This window comes from Neoarius graeffei, chromosome 7, assembly GCF_027579695.1.
Source record: "Neoarius graeffei isolate fNeoGra1 chromosome 7, fNeoGra1.pri, whole genome shotgun sequence".
NCBI classification, from domain to species: domain Eukaryota; kingdom Metazoa; phylum Chordata; class Actinopteri; order Siluriformes; family Ariidae; genus Neoarius; species Neoarius graeffei.
In genome coordinates, this window is record NC_083575.1 from 5,158,908 (window position 1) to 5,171,791 (window position 12,884).

Genomic DNA, 12,884 nt, shown 5'->3' on the forward strand with positions numbered 1-12,884 from the left:
ACAGGAAAGTCTTATTGATTATACATTTCCAACAGCAATGATTTTGAGCAACTTTGCATAAGATGTAAAACCCTAATTCAGTAACTTTCAACTAATCCTTGCAATTTTGTCAGAATCTCAAATGGAGTGTAACCATCAAAGGTGAGAAAATATTTAAAAAAAAAAAAAACATTTGCAAAGGAATTAAAACAACTAACTGCTTTGATTGGTTCAAAATATGTCTTGGGGGTGGTGGTCAATTGGGGGCGCTAAACATTCAAGTAACCATTTTACCAGAACTCTCTGATTAGTTGCATTTTGGATGCTGACACTGGTCGAGTAGGTTTTTATGGACAATGTGATTTTTTTATTATTATTATTATTATTTGGTTGGGGGGGGGGGGGGGGGGGTGATTGGACAAGCAGGCAACCAATCACATTTGACAGGCTATGTTATTATTATAAAATCATGAAATGAATAAATGATACCATTGGTGAGATTTTTGCTCAACTGTGACCCAATGTCATTTGTGCATACCCTAAAATCAAACGGCAATAAGAAGGGGAGGGAATTCATCGTTGGGCAGGATTTAATTCCATGTACTACGACTGATGCATGTAAATACAATCTTATTTATTCTGTGCAAAGGACAGTGTAAACATGAAATGTTATTATCAGTCATCAGTGTTTCCATTGATCACGTACACATTATTTCCCTTTAAGTACTGAATTACTCAATTAACCTATTGATGAAAGTTATGAAAGGCAAGCAGGAGAAAAGAAAACAATTAAATGTAAAGTTGTAGATTCTGCATCACAGAAACTAGTTTGGAAACTTGTCCGAGAAGACGCAACAGGTAACGTCATTATCACACATCTCTCACCGCACACGAGTCAACACAGAACAACGACAAGTATTCACACACACCCCAAATTAATGTAACAAACTCATCCAATGTGAATCATTTCAGAGAGCTTCACAGTCCGTATTGCTTATTCAACAGATATGTGGGTTTTTTTTAGCATTATAACATTTCATAAGTGCTTTAAACATCTGTGCTGTTCACAGAATTCCCTTATCGTCTTTTTATTTCTCACACCCTCACTCAGAGGAAATGCATATCCAGCAGTATGGCCACAGTAAAATTACAATAATAAGGTTTTCTATATTAGTTAAACAACAGCACTGCAACCGCCTCTCAAGGGAATCAATATTTTAACCTTTCAAGAAATGTTCAAACTGTGAAGCGTCTTTGTAGACCCCAAACCAGTGGCCATGTCTTCAGGCGTGTCCTTGACATATATCTATCAGGATGCTAGTCATGTTCACTCATGCTAGCCAGATGGAATAGGACATAAAATCCTGACAGAAATCTTGTCAGATTAGCACAAGTTAGCCTACTCTAGCAAGAATATAACTGAAACTCCTGTCAGGTGAGCTCATGTTAGCTTGCTTGGGGGGGACCCTAAAAATCCTGGTCAGAAAAGCTTATGTTAACTTCCTGGATAGAATAAGACTTAAATTGCAGGCAGAAATCTTGTCAGATTAGCACAAGTTAGCCTGATAGCTTGAATATGGCTTAAACTACTGTCAGCTAAGCTTATGTTAGCTCGCTAGCAAGAAAAGGACTTAAAATCCTGTCAGATTAGTACATTCTAGCTTGCTATATGTAATATAACTTAACTGACAATGACAATTATAATTGACAATGTTAATTAACTGTATGAATACGATCTAGAAATCCTATCAGAATAAGCACATTTTAGCTTGCTAGTGAGAATATGACCAAGTTTTGACGTATCCTGGCAGATACGGTTGGGCTATTTTAGCCAGACGGTATATGACAAAATCCTGTGAGAAATCCTGTAAGATTAGTGCAACTTCATATTAGTTTGCTAGCTTGAATACGATTTAAAATCCTGTCAGATTAGCACAAATTAGCCCGATAGCTTAAATATGGCTTAACCTATTGTCAGTTAAGCTTATGTTAGCAAGAAAAGGATTTAAAATCCTGGTCAGATTAGTACATTCTAGCTTGCTATATAATTTAAAGTTGACAGTGTTAGCTAGCTGTATGAATATGATGTAGAAATCCTGTCAAAATAAGCACCATTTAGCTTGCTAGTGAGAATATGACCAAGTTTTGGCAGAAATCCTGTCAGATACGGTTGGGCTATTTTAGCCAGACAGTATATGACAAAATCCTGTAAGATTAGTGCAACTTCATATTAGTCTGCTAGCGAGAATATGATTTGAAATCCTGTCAGATTAGCACAAATTAGCCTGCGAGCCAGAACATGACAAAATCCTGCCAGAAATCTGGTCTTCAAAACTCAGATTTAACAATTCTCTCAGAAATCTCGTCAGATTAGCGATGTGTTAGCTGGACAAAATATGACAAAAATTCTGTCAGAAATCCTGTCAGGTTAGCTCATGTAATCCAACTGACTAAAATATGACGATTGAAATTCCCTTGGTTACCTCATGCTAGGTAGCAACATAGAATATGATTTTTAAAAACCTTTCATGAATCTTGTAAGATTAGCACATTTGCTTGCAAGCCAGAATATTTCTTAAAAGGTCAGAAATCCTTTGCTCACGTTTGCTAGCTGACAAAATCTATCCCCATGTCTGAATCGAGGACCCTCCTTGATACTCTACAAATAACACTATCGAAAATGGTTTATAAAACTGCCAAACTTCCTAAATAGTGCACTTCATTGTAATTAAGGTTGACGATACATGAATGCAAACGACTCCGACAGACTTCATGTGGTCTGAATGCAGAACCTTAGAACCTACGACTCAAATGAGTAGAATATGAAAAATGTGCATGGTTTAATACATATTAACCCGATACACAGTGAAGAAACAAAGTAGAATCAGTAAGGAACGATAAAGAAGCACACCATTATCTGAGGTAGGAAATTAAGATGAGGCCAATACTGGATGTTTCTAAAAAGATGCGCACAACCTCAGTCATTACAGGAATACACAGCGTTTCCCCTCACGTCAGTTATTTATGATCAACCAAGACCTTCGCCAACATTAGCCGACTTTAGCTTCTTTAGTGAACTATGAGGCTATTGCGCCAAGTCATGGAAGTTTATCAGCTTTGTAGAGTTGTACAGTGCTCATGTGGATTTTGAGATTGTATAAATAAAAAGACAGTGCGGTGCTAAAAACAGTCGTAGCCACGTCAGACTCAATTATGAGCTGTAGCCGAAAGTGTATAAAACAAACAAAAATAGATTATGTAATAATGTAGTTCACATTTCTCTAAGTTTTTTAATACTAACTTTTTTCAGGAAACCTTATGTAGAAAATGGTTCTCTGAAGCAGGTGTGTAATGATTTACTTTTGCAATTTGAAAGACGGTAAATTAGTGCCTACTAGCTTCTCTTACTCGTTCGCGATATGAGCCTCAGTGCTCCAGTCTTGGGCTGACAGACTCAATTTGGGGGTAGTTGGGGAAACTGTATCCATTTTATTTTGGGCTGGACTATTCATTTAATATCACATCCATCTGTTTAAGAACGCCGCAGTAAAATTGTGAGTGGTTTTGAATATACAATTTGATGCCACATTTGTTCTGTACTGGCTTTTCCATTACTCTGTAGTGAATAGTCCTGCACCTGCAACATTGCTCTTAAGGCAAAACAACTCCAGGCTGGTTATGGATATAACCCTTGAGACCCGTGACATGATCATGTGACCTGTGATTCATTTCCAGCATTTCACAAACCCACGACCGCCCAAACAGAGCAGAGCTTTGTGTCCCAGTCGGTCTTTTGAAGCTACAGTCCATCATTAAGCCGCAGACGCTACCTGTTGTTGCTGCGCCGTTTCCGTGACGCTGGCTCCTGGTGTTCTGCGAGCCACTGACGGCAGATCTCTTTCATGATGGAGTCACTCGAGACCTCAGCAGCCTGGAGAACATCCTGTACGTGCAAACACGCCTTCACAGGGTCCAGCTTGACCGCTAGGAGATACGCCGCCCTCAGCTTACTGCACATCAAGTACCCTTTTATCTACACACACACACACACACACGAGTATTTGTATTAGGTGGTATTATTAAAACGGTACCAAAATTTAAATAAAAAGGAGAAAACTACATAAATGGAAGAAAGATTACTTTATTTTCTGTGGATTTGGACTCCAAAATCAGAGAGTCCAACTCTTTGGCCTGAAAGAGATCAGATTAAACAGAAGCTTTTATTTAGGTCCATGGCAATATATCGGTATAACGGTACATTGTTAATCTTCTGCTTTACTGACAAAAATAATGTGTGTGACCCATTTTTTGAAAGGTATAAATTACAAAAAAAATTTTGAAAAAATGTAAACTTATGATGATGTTTATCCATTGCGTTTTCATCTGGCAAATATATGCTGTTTATCATAAAACACCCCAGGATTGAGGATCATATTTTTGTTTATTTCCAGGATCCTGTCCAGAACCACCAACGTAGGAGGCAGAGCACTGATCTATAATTAACTGCCCGACATCCAGAATATTCCACAGGGAATTATAAGAAATGATTATGGATTTCTACTCACGTCAGCAGGGGTTTTGTCTGAGGCTGAGACGCAGCTGAGTACGATGGAGTCGCAGTCATGTTTGGTGGCGGCGCCCGACTCGCTCACACACTTCAGCAGCTGGCGAATGGCCTGGTACTCACGCAGGCACACCAAACGCTGACCAACACGCATGTACACAGCCAAAGCGTCTAACTGAAAATCCTGACAAACAGACAGCCAGCGTATGCTCAAATACAGATCTTAGTATTGGACTTGGCTGCATGTCATACAGTACAGTAGATGTGAATCATATCATCTTACCTGTATGACTCGATAAGCAATGCCAAACCCCTCCTCAATGTTTTTGCCCCCCATCATCACCTACAGAGAGACAACACATACACTTCGCAAAGGTTCACGTAATTCTTCGACAGAATATCTGACGTCACCATGTGCGAACATCAATCCCATGCACAGAAACACGCCAACAATGAAGATCTAAAACAATATCAAAACTATTGCTTTACAACAAATCTATAACCACATCAACCTTAGTCTTGTTCCATACTGCTCTTCACTTGTTCCAACCAGAACGTTCCTGAATAAGAAATAATTAAAAAAAAAAAAAAAACGTGGGCAGCTCACCCTGCAGGCCACATCCACCTTCATCGGATTTCCTCCAAAAAGAGTGGGTGGGGCACTGGTGCCTTTAGGGGTGGGGCTTGTGGTGGCTCTAGAGGAGGAGGTGCTTTCACATCGATGTAGAAAACGTGTCACTTCCAGCTGCAGCATGATGGTGTTCATGTGTCTAACCGAAATACAACACAACAGTCCACGTTAGTCATCGTATAACCAAACGTGAATAAATGAAAGCCGATGAAGACAAACGATTCCTGATTTTGCCGATATCCTAATCCACTTGAGATATCTGACCTGGAGACTTCGTTAGAGCTCATTCTTTTCCTGAAGGAGGAGGATGATGATAATGCTGATGATGACGACGACGAAGAGAAGGTTTTGCGGCGGTTCTGTTGCTCCTGTAGGAAGGCCCTCAGGTGCTCTTTGGCGCGGATCAGCCAACGCTGCTGCTCGCCCAGCTGCACGTAGGAGTGAGCGCCATGTGTGAAGAAGCGGATACACGTCATAGCCGCTCGCACGTGGTCCTGAACGGGCACATTTACAAAATGATGCAACAGTTTTATTAATGCTATTTTCCTTAGACTTCAGAAGTGCAAAATAAGATAATCATTTTACATTATTGGCTTTACGATCAGTTTGGAATATAGGCCGTGTTCGTCTAAAACGCTTTACTAGTTCGACTTTCAACTCAGAAAGTTCCACTTCGATCCAAATGCATGTTCAGTACCATCATGAACTGCTGTAGTTGGTACAGGGTGTGGTAATGACCCTTGCGCTGGAGCATTTGGCATGCTGATATCAGGTATCGCCCCCAGCTCTCCAAACTAGCATCCAGAGTCTCCAGGAGCCCCTGCAGGACGCCCAATCGGCCTCGTTCCAAACATGGTTGGAGTATGCCCTCCAGAAACACCTCTTCTGGACACTCCTGCAGAGCATCGAGACAACCAGACACTCCAAAATCAACACTAATGGTGTTAATGTGTTCTTATGAACAACTGTTACGCTCGATAATCCACAGAGAAACATCATAAACTAGTTTGAAACAGCAAACTAGGCTGCCATGTCGGTATGGAATGTCAAAAATAGTGCGGTACCACATTTGCACAGCAAACACGGCAGTATTTTAGATGGTGTGTACTGTGGGTGTCACCTTGCTGAGCAGGTATGTGAGTGCATCCTTCAGGCAATCGTGACGCAGATAGAAGGAGATGAGGCTCAGGTGTGTGCCGTAGCTCATCAGATAGTACACACACTCCTGATGGTGTCCACAGCGCTGTGCTCGGGTCTCCATCCGATCCACCGGTGCCATATCGCGCAGAGCCTCCTCCAGCTCAGTCAAGGATGCCAGGATAGAATCATTCACTGCCTGTGACAAAAACGAACACACAGTAATATGAATATTTATTCTATCCACATTCACTGGATATGAGCAATCACATGCTCTGATTGGCGACTCTACTACTAGGCTATCAGCTCATATACTGTGAGTAGAGAAAAACAAAACGGTGGAGCACATCAAGTCAGATATATCACTTCGTGATCAAATATTTTATAGTTCTTCCCCCTCCAAAAAAAACCTCCTGTTTTACACTCCAGCCCAGTCGGTGGCAGTAATGCACCTTTAAGTTGGTTTACCAACCGCCAAAAAATCCTAAAGAAGGAGAAAATGGCGGCACGTGTTACTGAACCAACCAAGGACAAAATAAAAAGTCTACTCGAAAACAATCCCCCCCCCAAAAAAAGGCAAAAGAATATGGAATGAAAGTATCGGATGGTAAGAACGTATCTTTTATTTTTCAAGAATTATTATTATTTTAGCATTTTTCCACAAACTGCTCCTGTTATTTCGCCACTTTGTTTACATTCTTTTAATACACGGGGCCAAATTACTCAATTCTGATTGGTCAATCAAGAAGGGCTTTTTTCCTTAACACAGGGCCGTATTTCTGAAATGCTATTGGCTAGTTCGTTGGAATGCGTAGAAAGTCAAACAAGTCCAAAAGCCTGACGAAACATGATGATATTCTGTGGAAATGCGGTCCTCGTGTCAGAATTGAGTAATTTGGCCCTGTGTATTATAAACAAGTAATCGTATGGTTCCTCGTAAATTTAAGGATCAATTTCACTTGTGATTTCAAAGTTTTGAAATTTTCAAAACTTCGAAATCACTCATGAAATTAATCCTTAATTTTACTCAGCCCCATATGAGTACCTATACTAAGCGGAAATTATTTTGTCAGACGTTTTGTATAAAAGTTATTTATCAAACTTGCAAAAAAAATGTTCCATTTCTCAAAATTCAGTGAATGTGGATGGAATAAAACAGTTATTCCACTCACTCAATCTCACCGTACATGACTCATAGACAACCTCAGTGCTATCAGGGATGAGAGTGGGTGGTCACCAAAAAAGCAGAAAACAAGATGGCGCCCGAAGCCGGGGGTCTGGGAGGGATACCCCCCCAGGAATTTTTGAAAAATAAGGCCTTACAAACCACTTTTTCTACAATCTGAGCTGTAGTAGATAAAAAAAATCTGTTGTCTTTTTATATATTTACATGAAAATATGTTTCAAATCAATAGGAGTATTGTTTGAATTCAAAATAAAATCACACTCTACATTCAAGGGTATGGTTATAATTTATGATCAACAAAAATGACAAACTAAATTCACATTAAACGTAAGTTTTATTGATTATCAAAATGTTCATGTATTAAATAAAATTTCTTAGGGTGACTGACCTTTTCTCCCTATGTCCTCATTAGTTGCATATGATTTCAAAGTCTTTTGAAATATTTAAGTTTTCAAAACTGTCAGCATTAATTCAGATTTACTGACCATCAAATACATGTTCAATGTATTAAATCAAACGAATGCTAAGTTTATGGGATAATGTCTATGTACACTTTATACAATTATTTATAGTTCACAGTCACTTCTCATTTTCATTTAATCATTTCGACTTCTTCTTCAACCTTTTGGCCAAAGACAAAAGCTAGTCAGTCCTCTCTCTGTTTTTTATACCAGCATCGATTTCACGTACCCTCGCTTCGTCTCGCTTGTCAATTGTATTCGGCATTTTGAATAAAAAAGCCGATACGAAAGAGAAACGTATTTTTGAAGCGCAGCGACGATGAACATGTGCAAGTTTCGATAAAATAGAACAGATGCGGGTACTTTTGTAAGAACTGTTATGATTGGCTTTTGTTCTCTCCCACACTCTTGTAAGAACTGTTATAATTGGCTATCATGCTCTCGCCAGCGATGTTTTGGCCAATTACATTGTAGAGAACACGCATTATACCGCAAGACTTAGCGAGACTAAAGATGGCGAAAATGTAAACATGTAACATCGTCGTACGCTTGTATCACGAAGGAACATACCCCAACCCCCCTCAATGAAAATGAAAATTAAAAAAAAAACAGATTTGGCATAATATCGATTTTTGCTCAGGAAAAGCGGAAAACTCTCATCCCTGGCTATGCACCTCATTGGCTATCAGCTCATGTACGACTCGATTTCGTGGGATAACTGTTAAATAGCATGTTTATTCACAATCAATGGTGACACGTTTAAACAACATAATTAGACAAATGCAACCTGGCTAAACAATTTATTTAATTTGGATTTTAAGGGGGGGGGGTTTAACCATCAAGTGCCCCCTTAATTGTCGTCATCACTGAAGATGATGAAACTAGTTACGAATTTTTAAGGGGCAATTACTTTTCTCACTACAAATAAATAAATAAATAAATAAATAAATGTACTTTGATCCCTTTATCAGAAATGCATTTATGTGATGACAATAAAGAATCAGGAAGGATGGATGATTGTGATCCGTTTAACCCATTAATCACATTCTGTTACATTCGAGAACAAATCAGTATATGACGAATGAATGTTTAAAATGCACCATGTCACCAGACATCTGAATATCTCTAAGGCTACGTTTACACTAGACCGTATCTGTCTCGTTTTCTTCGCGGATGCACTGTCCGTTTACATTAAACCGCCTGGAAACGCCTGGAAACGGGAATCCGCCAGCGTCCACGTATTCAATCCAGATCGTGTCTGGTCCGGTGCTGTGTAAACATTCAAAATACGCGGATACGCTTTGCTGAGCTCTAGCTGGCGTCTCATTGGACAACGTCACTGTGACGGTCCACCTTCCTGATTCGCTGGCGTTGGTCATGTGACGCGACTGCTGAAAAACGGCATGGACTTCCGCCTTGTATCACCTTTCATTAAAGAGTATAAAAGTATGAAAATACTGCAAATACTGATGCAAATACTGCCCATTGTGTAGTTACGATTGTCTTTAGGCTTCCCATCCTTCCACTTGCAAGTGGTAAGTGATATGCACTGGGATCTCACACACAGCGGCTCAGTCCCAAATCGTGGCTTGTGCACTTCACTCGCGCGCTGTGTGAGCTGCGCAGGGCCGGAGTGCGCACCCTCCAGAGGGCACTCGCTGTTCAGGGCGGAGTGATTTGGAGCACAGGATGCCTGCGGAGCCGAGCGTATTCGCGTATTGGCGTTGCTGGGTGCACGGCTAACGGTTTTAGTGTAAACGCGAATCGTTTTAAGAACGTTAATCTGATGATCCGCTGATTCGACGTAATGTAAACGTAGCCTAAGCCTGTATGCCGACTCAGATGTTTGAGCCGAGCCGATTCTGTCCTCACCGCACTCGGAGCGAGTCGGACGGTCGACTCCAGGTGCTGGATGATCTCCTGCAGCAGTCGCGACCCCAGGTTCAGCTGGTTTCTGTCCACTGGAGCTTTCAGGCAGCGAGCAAACTTCTCCCGGGCTGCAGTCAGACACCTGGCCTTCAGGAGCGCCATGCCCCATGCATGCCACACACCGCTCGGATCCAGACCGCTTTTAGTGGACACCTGAGATGGGGACAGAGGTGAGAACAAAAACATAAAAAAAAAATAAAAAAAAACCCACACCTCACTGAGGACCAGAGTTCGATACATCTGATGGATGAATATAAAAAACATCAAAAAATGTGGAATCCTAAAACTCTTTAAGAGTGACGTAAACCTGCTCACCTCCACAGCCAGCTGATAATACTCTGCCTCGAGCAGCTGGTTCCTCAGACGCATCACTGCCGTCATTTCTAAAATGTCATCCAGAGACGGGATGTACTTATAGTTAGCACGGACCAGGATTTTCAGCACGTCCACCTTACTGATGTAGCTGTAAGCACAGAGAGAAATGAAACACGGAACGGAGCAACACATCGGTGTATCTGTGAGAACTGGAGAATGTACGAGTGTGGGTGTGGCCTGACCTGTCACACAGAGCCAGGTCCTGGCTGCGTCCAGCTCGAACAAACATCAGCTTGGCGCTGAACATGAGCTGCTGCATGATGTCGGTCAGGAGACGAGCGTCCACCTCGGGATTGGTCAGTTTGGACGAGATTGAGCAGCAGTGACTAATCAGCTGGTGACCACAGGCGGCATGGTCACTGTGAAGATTGAGGATGGACACACACAGAGAGGCACTGGGTGCCTGAGAGAGAGACAGACTTTGGGATCAGATTATTTTTATGCAACACAAAGCTTCATTAGCATTAGATAATCAGAAAGAAAGAGAAAGTCAGGTATACAGACAGACAGATGGAGGCAAGCATGGACCTGTTCATAGTAGAACTCGCTGTGTAGCTGCTGGTTCTCCTCTGGATTGGGACTGAGTCTGTACTGCCTCTGAGGAACCTCAGGGAGACACAGGACGCCGTCTAGCATTTCCTCAGCCGAGGCCGGACTCCCTGCTACTGGACACAAAGTATGTTCCACATTTTCAGATCACTCTTCTTATCGAGCTTTATTCACCGATTACACTGATCTTATCAGACAGCATTTAAAATGGTCAATTTTCATTTTGTTGATCCGAATCAAGACAATTTCTCTTTTTTATGGGAAAAAAAAAATGCAATAATTTAGACTTGTAGTCAAAATGTCACGACATTTTCCTCAATTAACAAGACGAACTCAGACTCAAAACATTCGAGACATCTAAATGATATAAATTCCTAAATTAAAAAAGTTAATTATTAGTTCTTTACACCTACTAGTACATACATTTTAACAAAGTCACCTATATCAATATTAAAGCTAGACTGCCTTTCAGGTTTTTCAAGTGTAGGTCATAAAAAGAATTTTCCCCGACACCCAATTATTTTTGTTTAGTGGACCGAAAGCTACTGAATTCGAGTCACAGACTTGCAATTTTATTAGGTTTTTTAAAATAGAACAAATTAATGAATTTATCTCCACATGGCCCTAAATTCCCCACTATTTTTTCCTGTTTCACCATGACCCAATTCAAGATACTACGTCACGCATCACATAGTGGGCTTTCCCCAGTCACGCAAGGCATTGTAGGACAGAAATTTGAAACAGGAGAGAAAAACGGAGGACGTGAGTGTGCGAATGAAACATGAAAGACTGACTACAGTAACAGAAAGAAAGCAAGAAGAAAAGACGTTATGTTCTATACGAAGGAAAGGAAACGCAGGATCAAACTAATAAATATCGACGCTCAGCGAGCACCTCGGTGTGATCAACTGTTCGTTTAGCGTCAGAATGATGGAACTGTCAGTGCACGCTCAAAGGGAAACCTGCGCATGCGTACACTCACGGACTTCCTCCGTCTGCTTGACTGCGCAAAGCGAGCGATTTCATGCGCATTATTTGCTAGGGAATCCCCTCAAATTAAATAACTTCCCAGCCACAGAATGGCCTGATATTTTGTGAAATATTACAGAAATAAACAGATATCGCAATGACCACATTTCAGACGGAACTAAATTTCACCGATTTTATGAAATCGAAAGGCCGTCTAGCTTTAAAATATATGCACTGGGTGACTCTCTTAAAATATATGTATTTGTGTCGCCTATACTTGCTTGTGCATATATTTTAATAGAGTCACTATTATATCTTATAATCGTTTGATATACAACCCCGATTCCAAAAAAGTTGGGACAAAGTACAAATTGTAAATAAAAACGGAATGCAATGATGTGGAAGTTTCAAAATTCCATATTTTATTCAGAATAGAACATAGATGACATATCAAATGTTTAAACTGAGAAAATGCATCATTTAAAGAGAAAAATTAGGTGATTTTAAATTTCATGACAGCAACACATCTCAAAAAAGTTGGGAAAAGGCCATGTTTCCCACTGTGAGACATCCCCTTTTCTCTTTACAACAGTCTGTAAACGTCTGGGGACTGAGGAGACAAGTTGCTCAAGTTTAGGGATAGGAATGTTAACCCATTCTTGTCTAATGTAGGATTCTAGTTGCTCAACTGTCTTAGGTCTTTTTTGTCGTATCTTCCGTTTTATGATGCGCCAAATGTTTTCTATGGGTGAAAGATCTGGACTGCAGCCTGGCTAGTTCAGTACCCGGACCCTTCTTCTACGCAGCCATGATGCTGTAATTGATGCAGTATGTGGTTTGGCATTGTCATGTTGGAAAATGCAAGGTCTTCCCTGAAAGAGACGTCGTCTGGACGGGAGCATATGTTGCTCTAGAACCTGGATATACCTTTCAGCACTGATGGTGTCTTTCCAGATGTGTAAGCTGCCCATGCCACATGCACTAATGCAACCCCATACCATCAGAGAAGCAGGCTTCTGAACTGAGCGCTGATAACAACTGGGGTCGTCCTTCTCCTCTTTAGTCCGAATGACACGGCGTCCCTGATTTCCATAAAGAACTTCA

At 40.8% G+C, this 12,884-nt stretch overlaps 1 protein-coding gene across 2 annotated transcripts in view; it reads right to left on the reverse strand.

Annotated features, from left to right (window-relative positions):
* zfyve26 (zinc finger, FYVE domain containing 26) overlaps window positions 1–12,884 on the reverse strand; it is a 43,806-nt gene that overhangs the window by 7,155 nt on the left and 23,767 nt on the right. The window contains exons 30-41 of one of the 2 annotated variants that reach the window (XM_060925188.1): window positions 10,791–10,924; window positions 10,445–10,665; window positions 10,203–10,350; window positions 9,831–10,040; window positions 6,295–6,510; window positions 5,872–6,069; window positions 5,439–5,668; window positions 5,151–5,313; window positions 4,827–4,886; window positions 4,545–4,727; window positions 4,120–4,170; window positions 3,810–4,012 (exon numbers count right to left, since the gene is read on the reverse strand). In XM_060925188.1, the coding sequence (XP_060781171.1) occupies window positions 3,810–4,012; window positions 4,120–4,170; window positions 4,545–4,727; window positions 4,827–4,886; window positions 5,151–5,313; window positions 5,439–5,668; window positions 5,872–6,069; window positions 6,295–6,510; window positions 9,831–10,040; window positions 10,203–10,350; window positions 10,445–10,665; window positions 10,791–10,924 (2,017 nt within the window). Of the gene's footprint in view, window positions 1–3,809; window positions 4,013–4,119; window positions 4,171–4,544; window positions 4,728–4,826; window positions 4,887–5,150; window positions 5,314–5,438; window positions 5,669–5,871; window positions 6,070–6,294; window positions 6,511–9,830; window positions 10,041–10,202; window positions 10,351–10,444; window positions 10,666–10,790; window positions 10,928–12,884 lie in introns of both variants that reach the window. The other variant, XM_060925186.1, reaches the window with a different exon arrangement.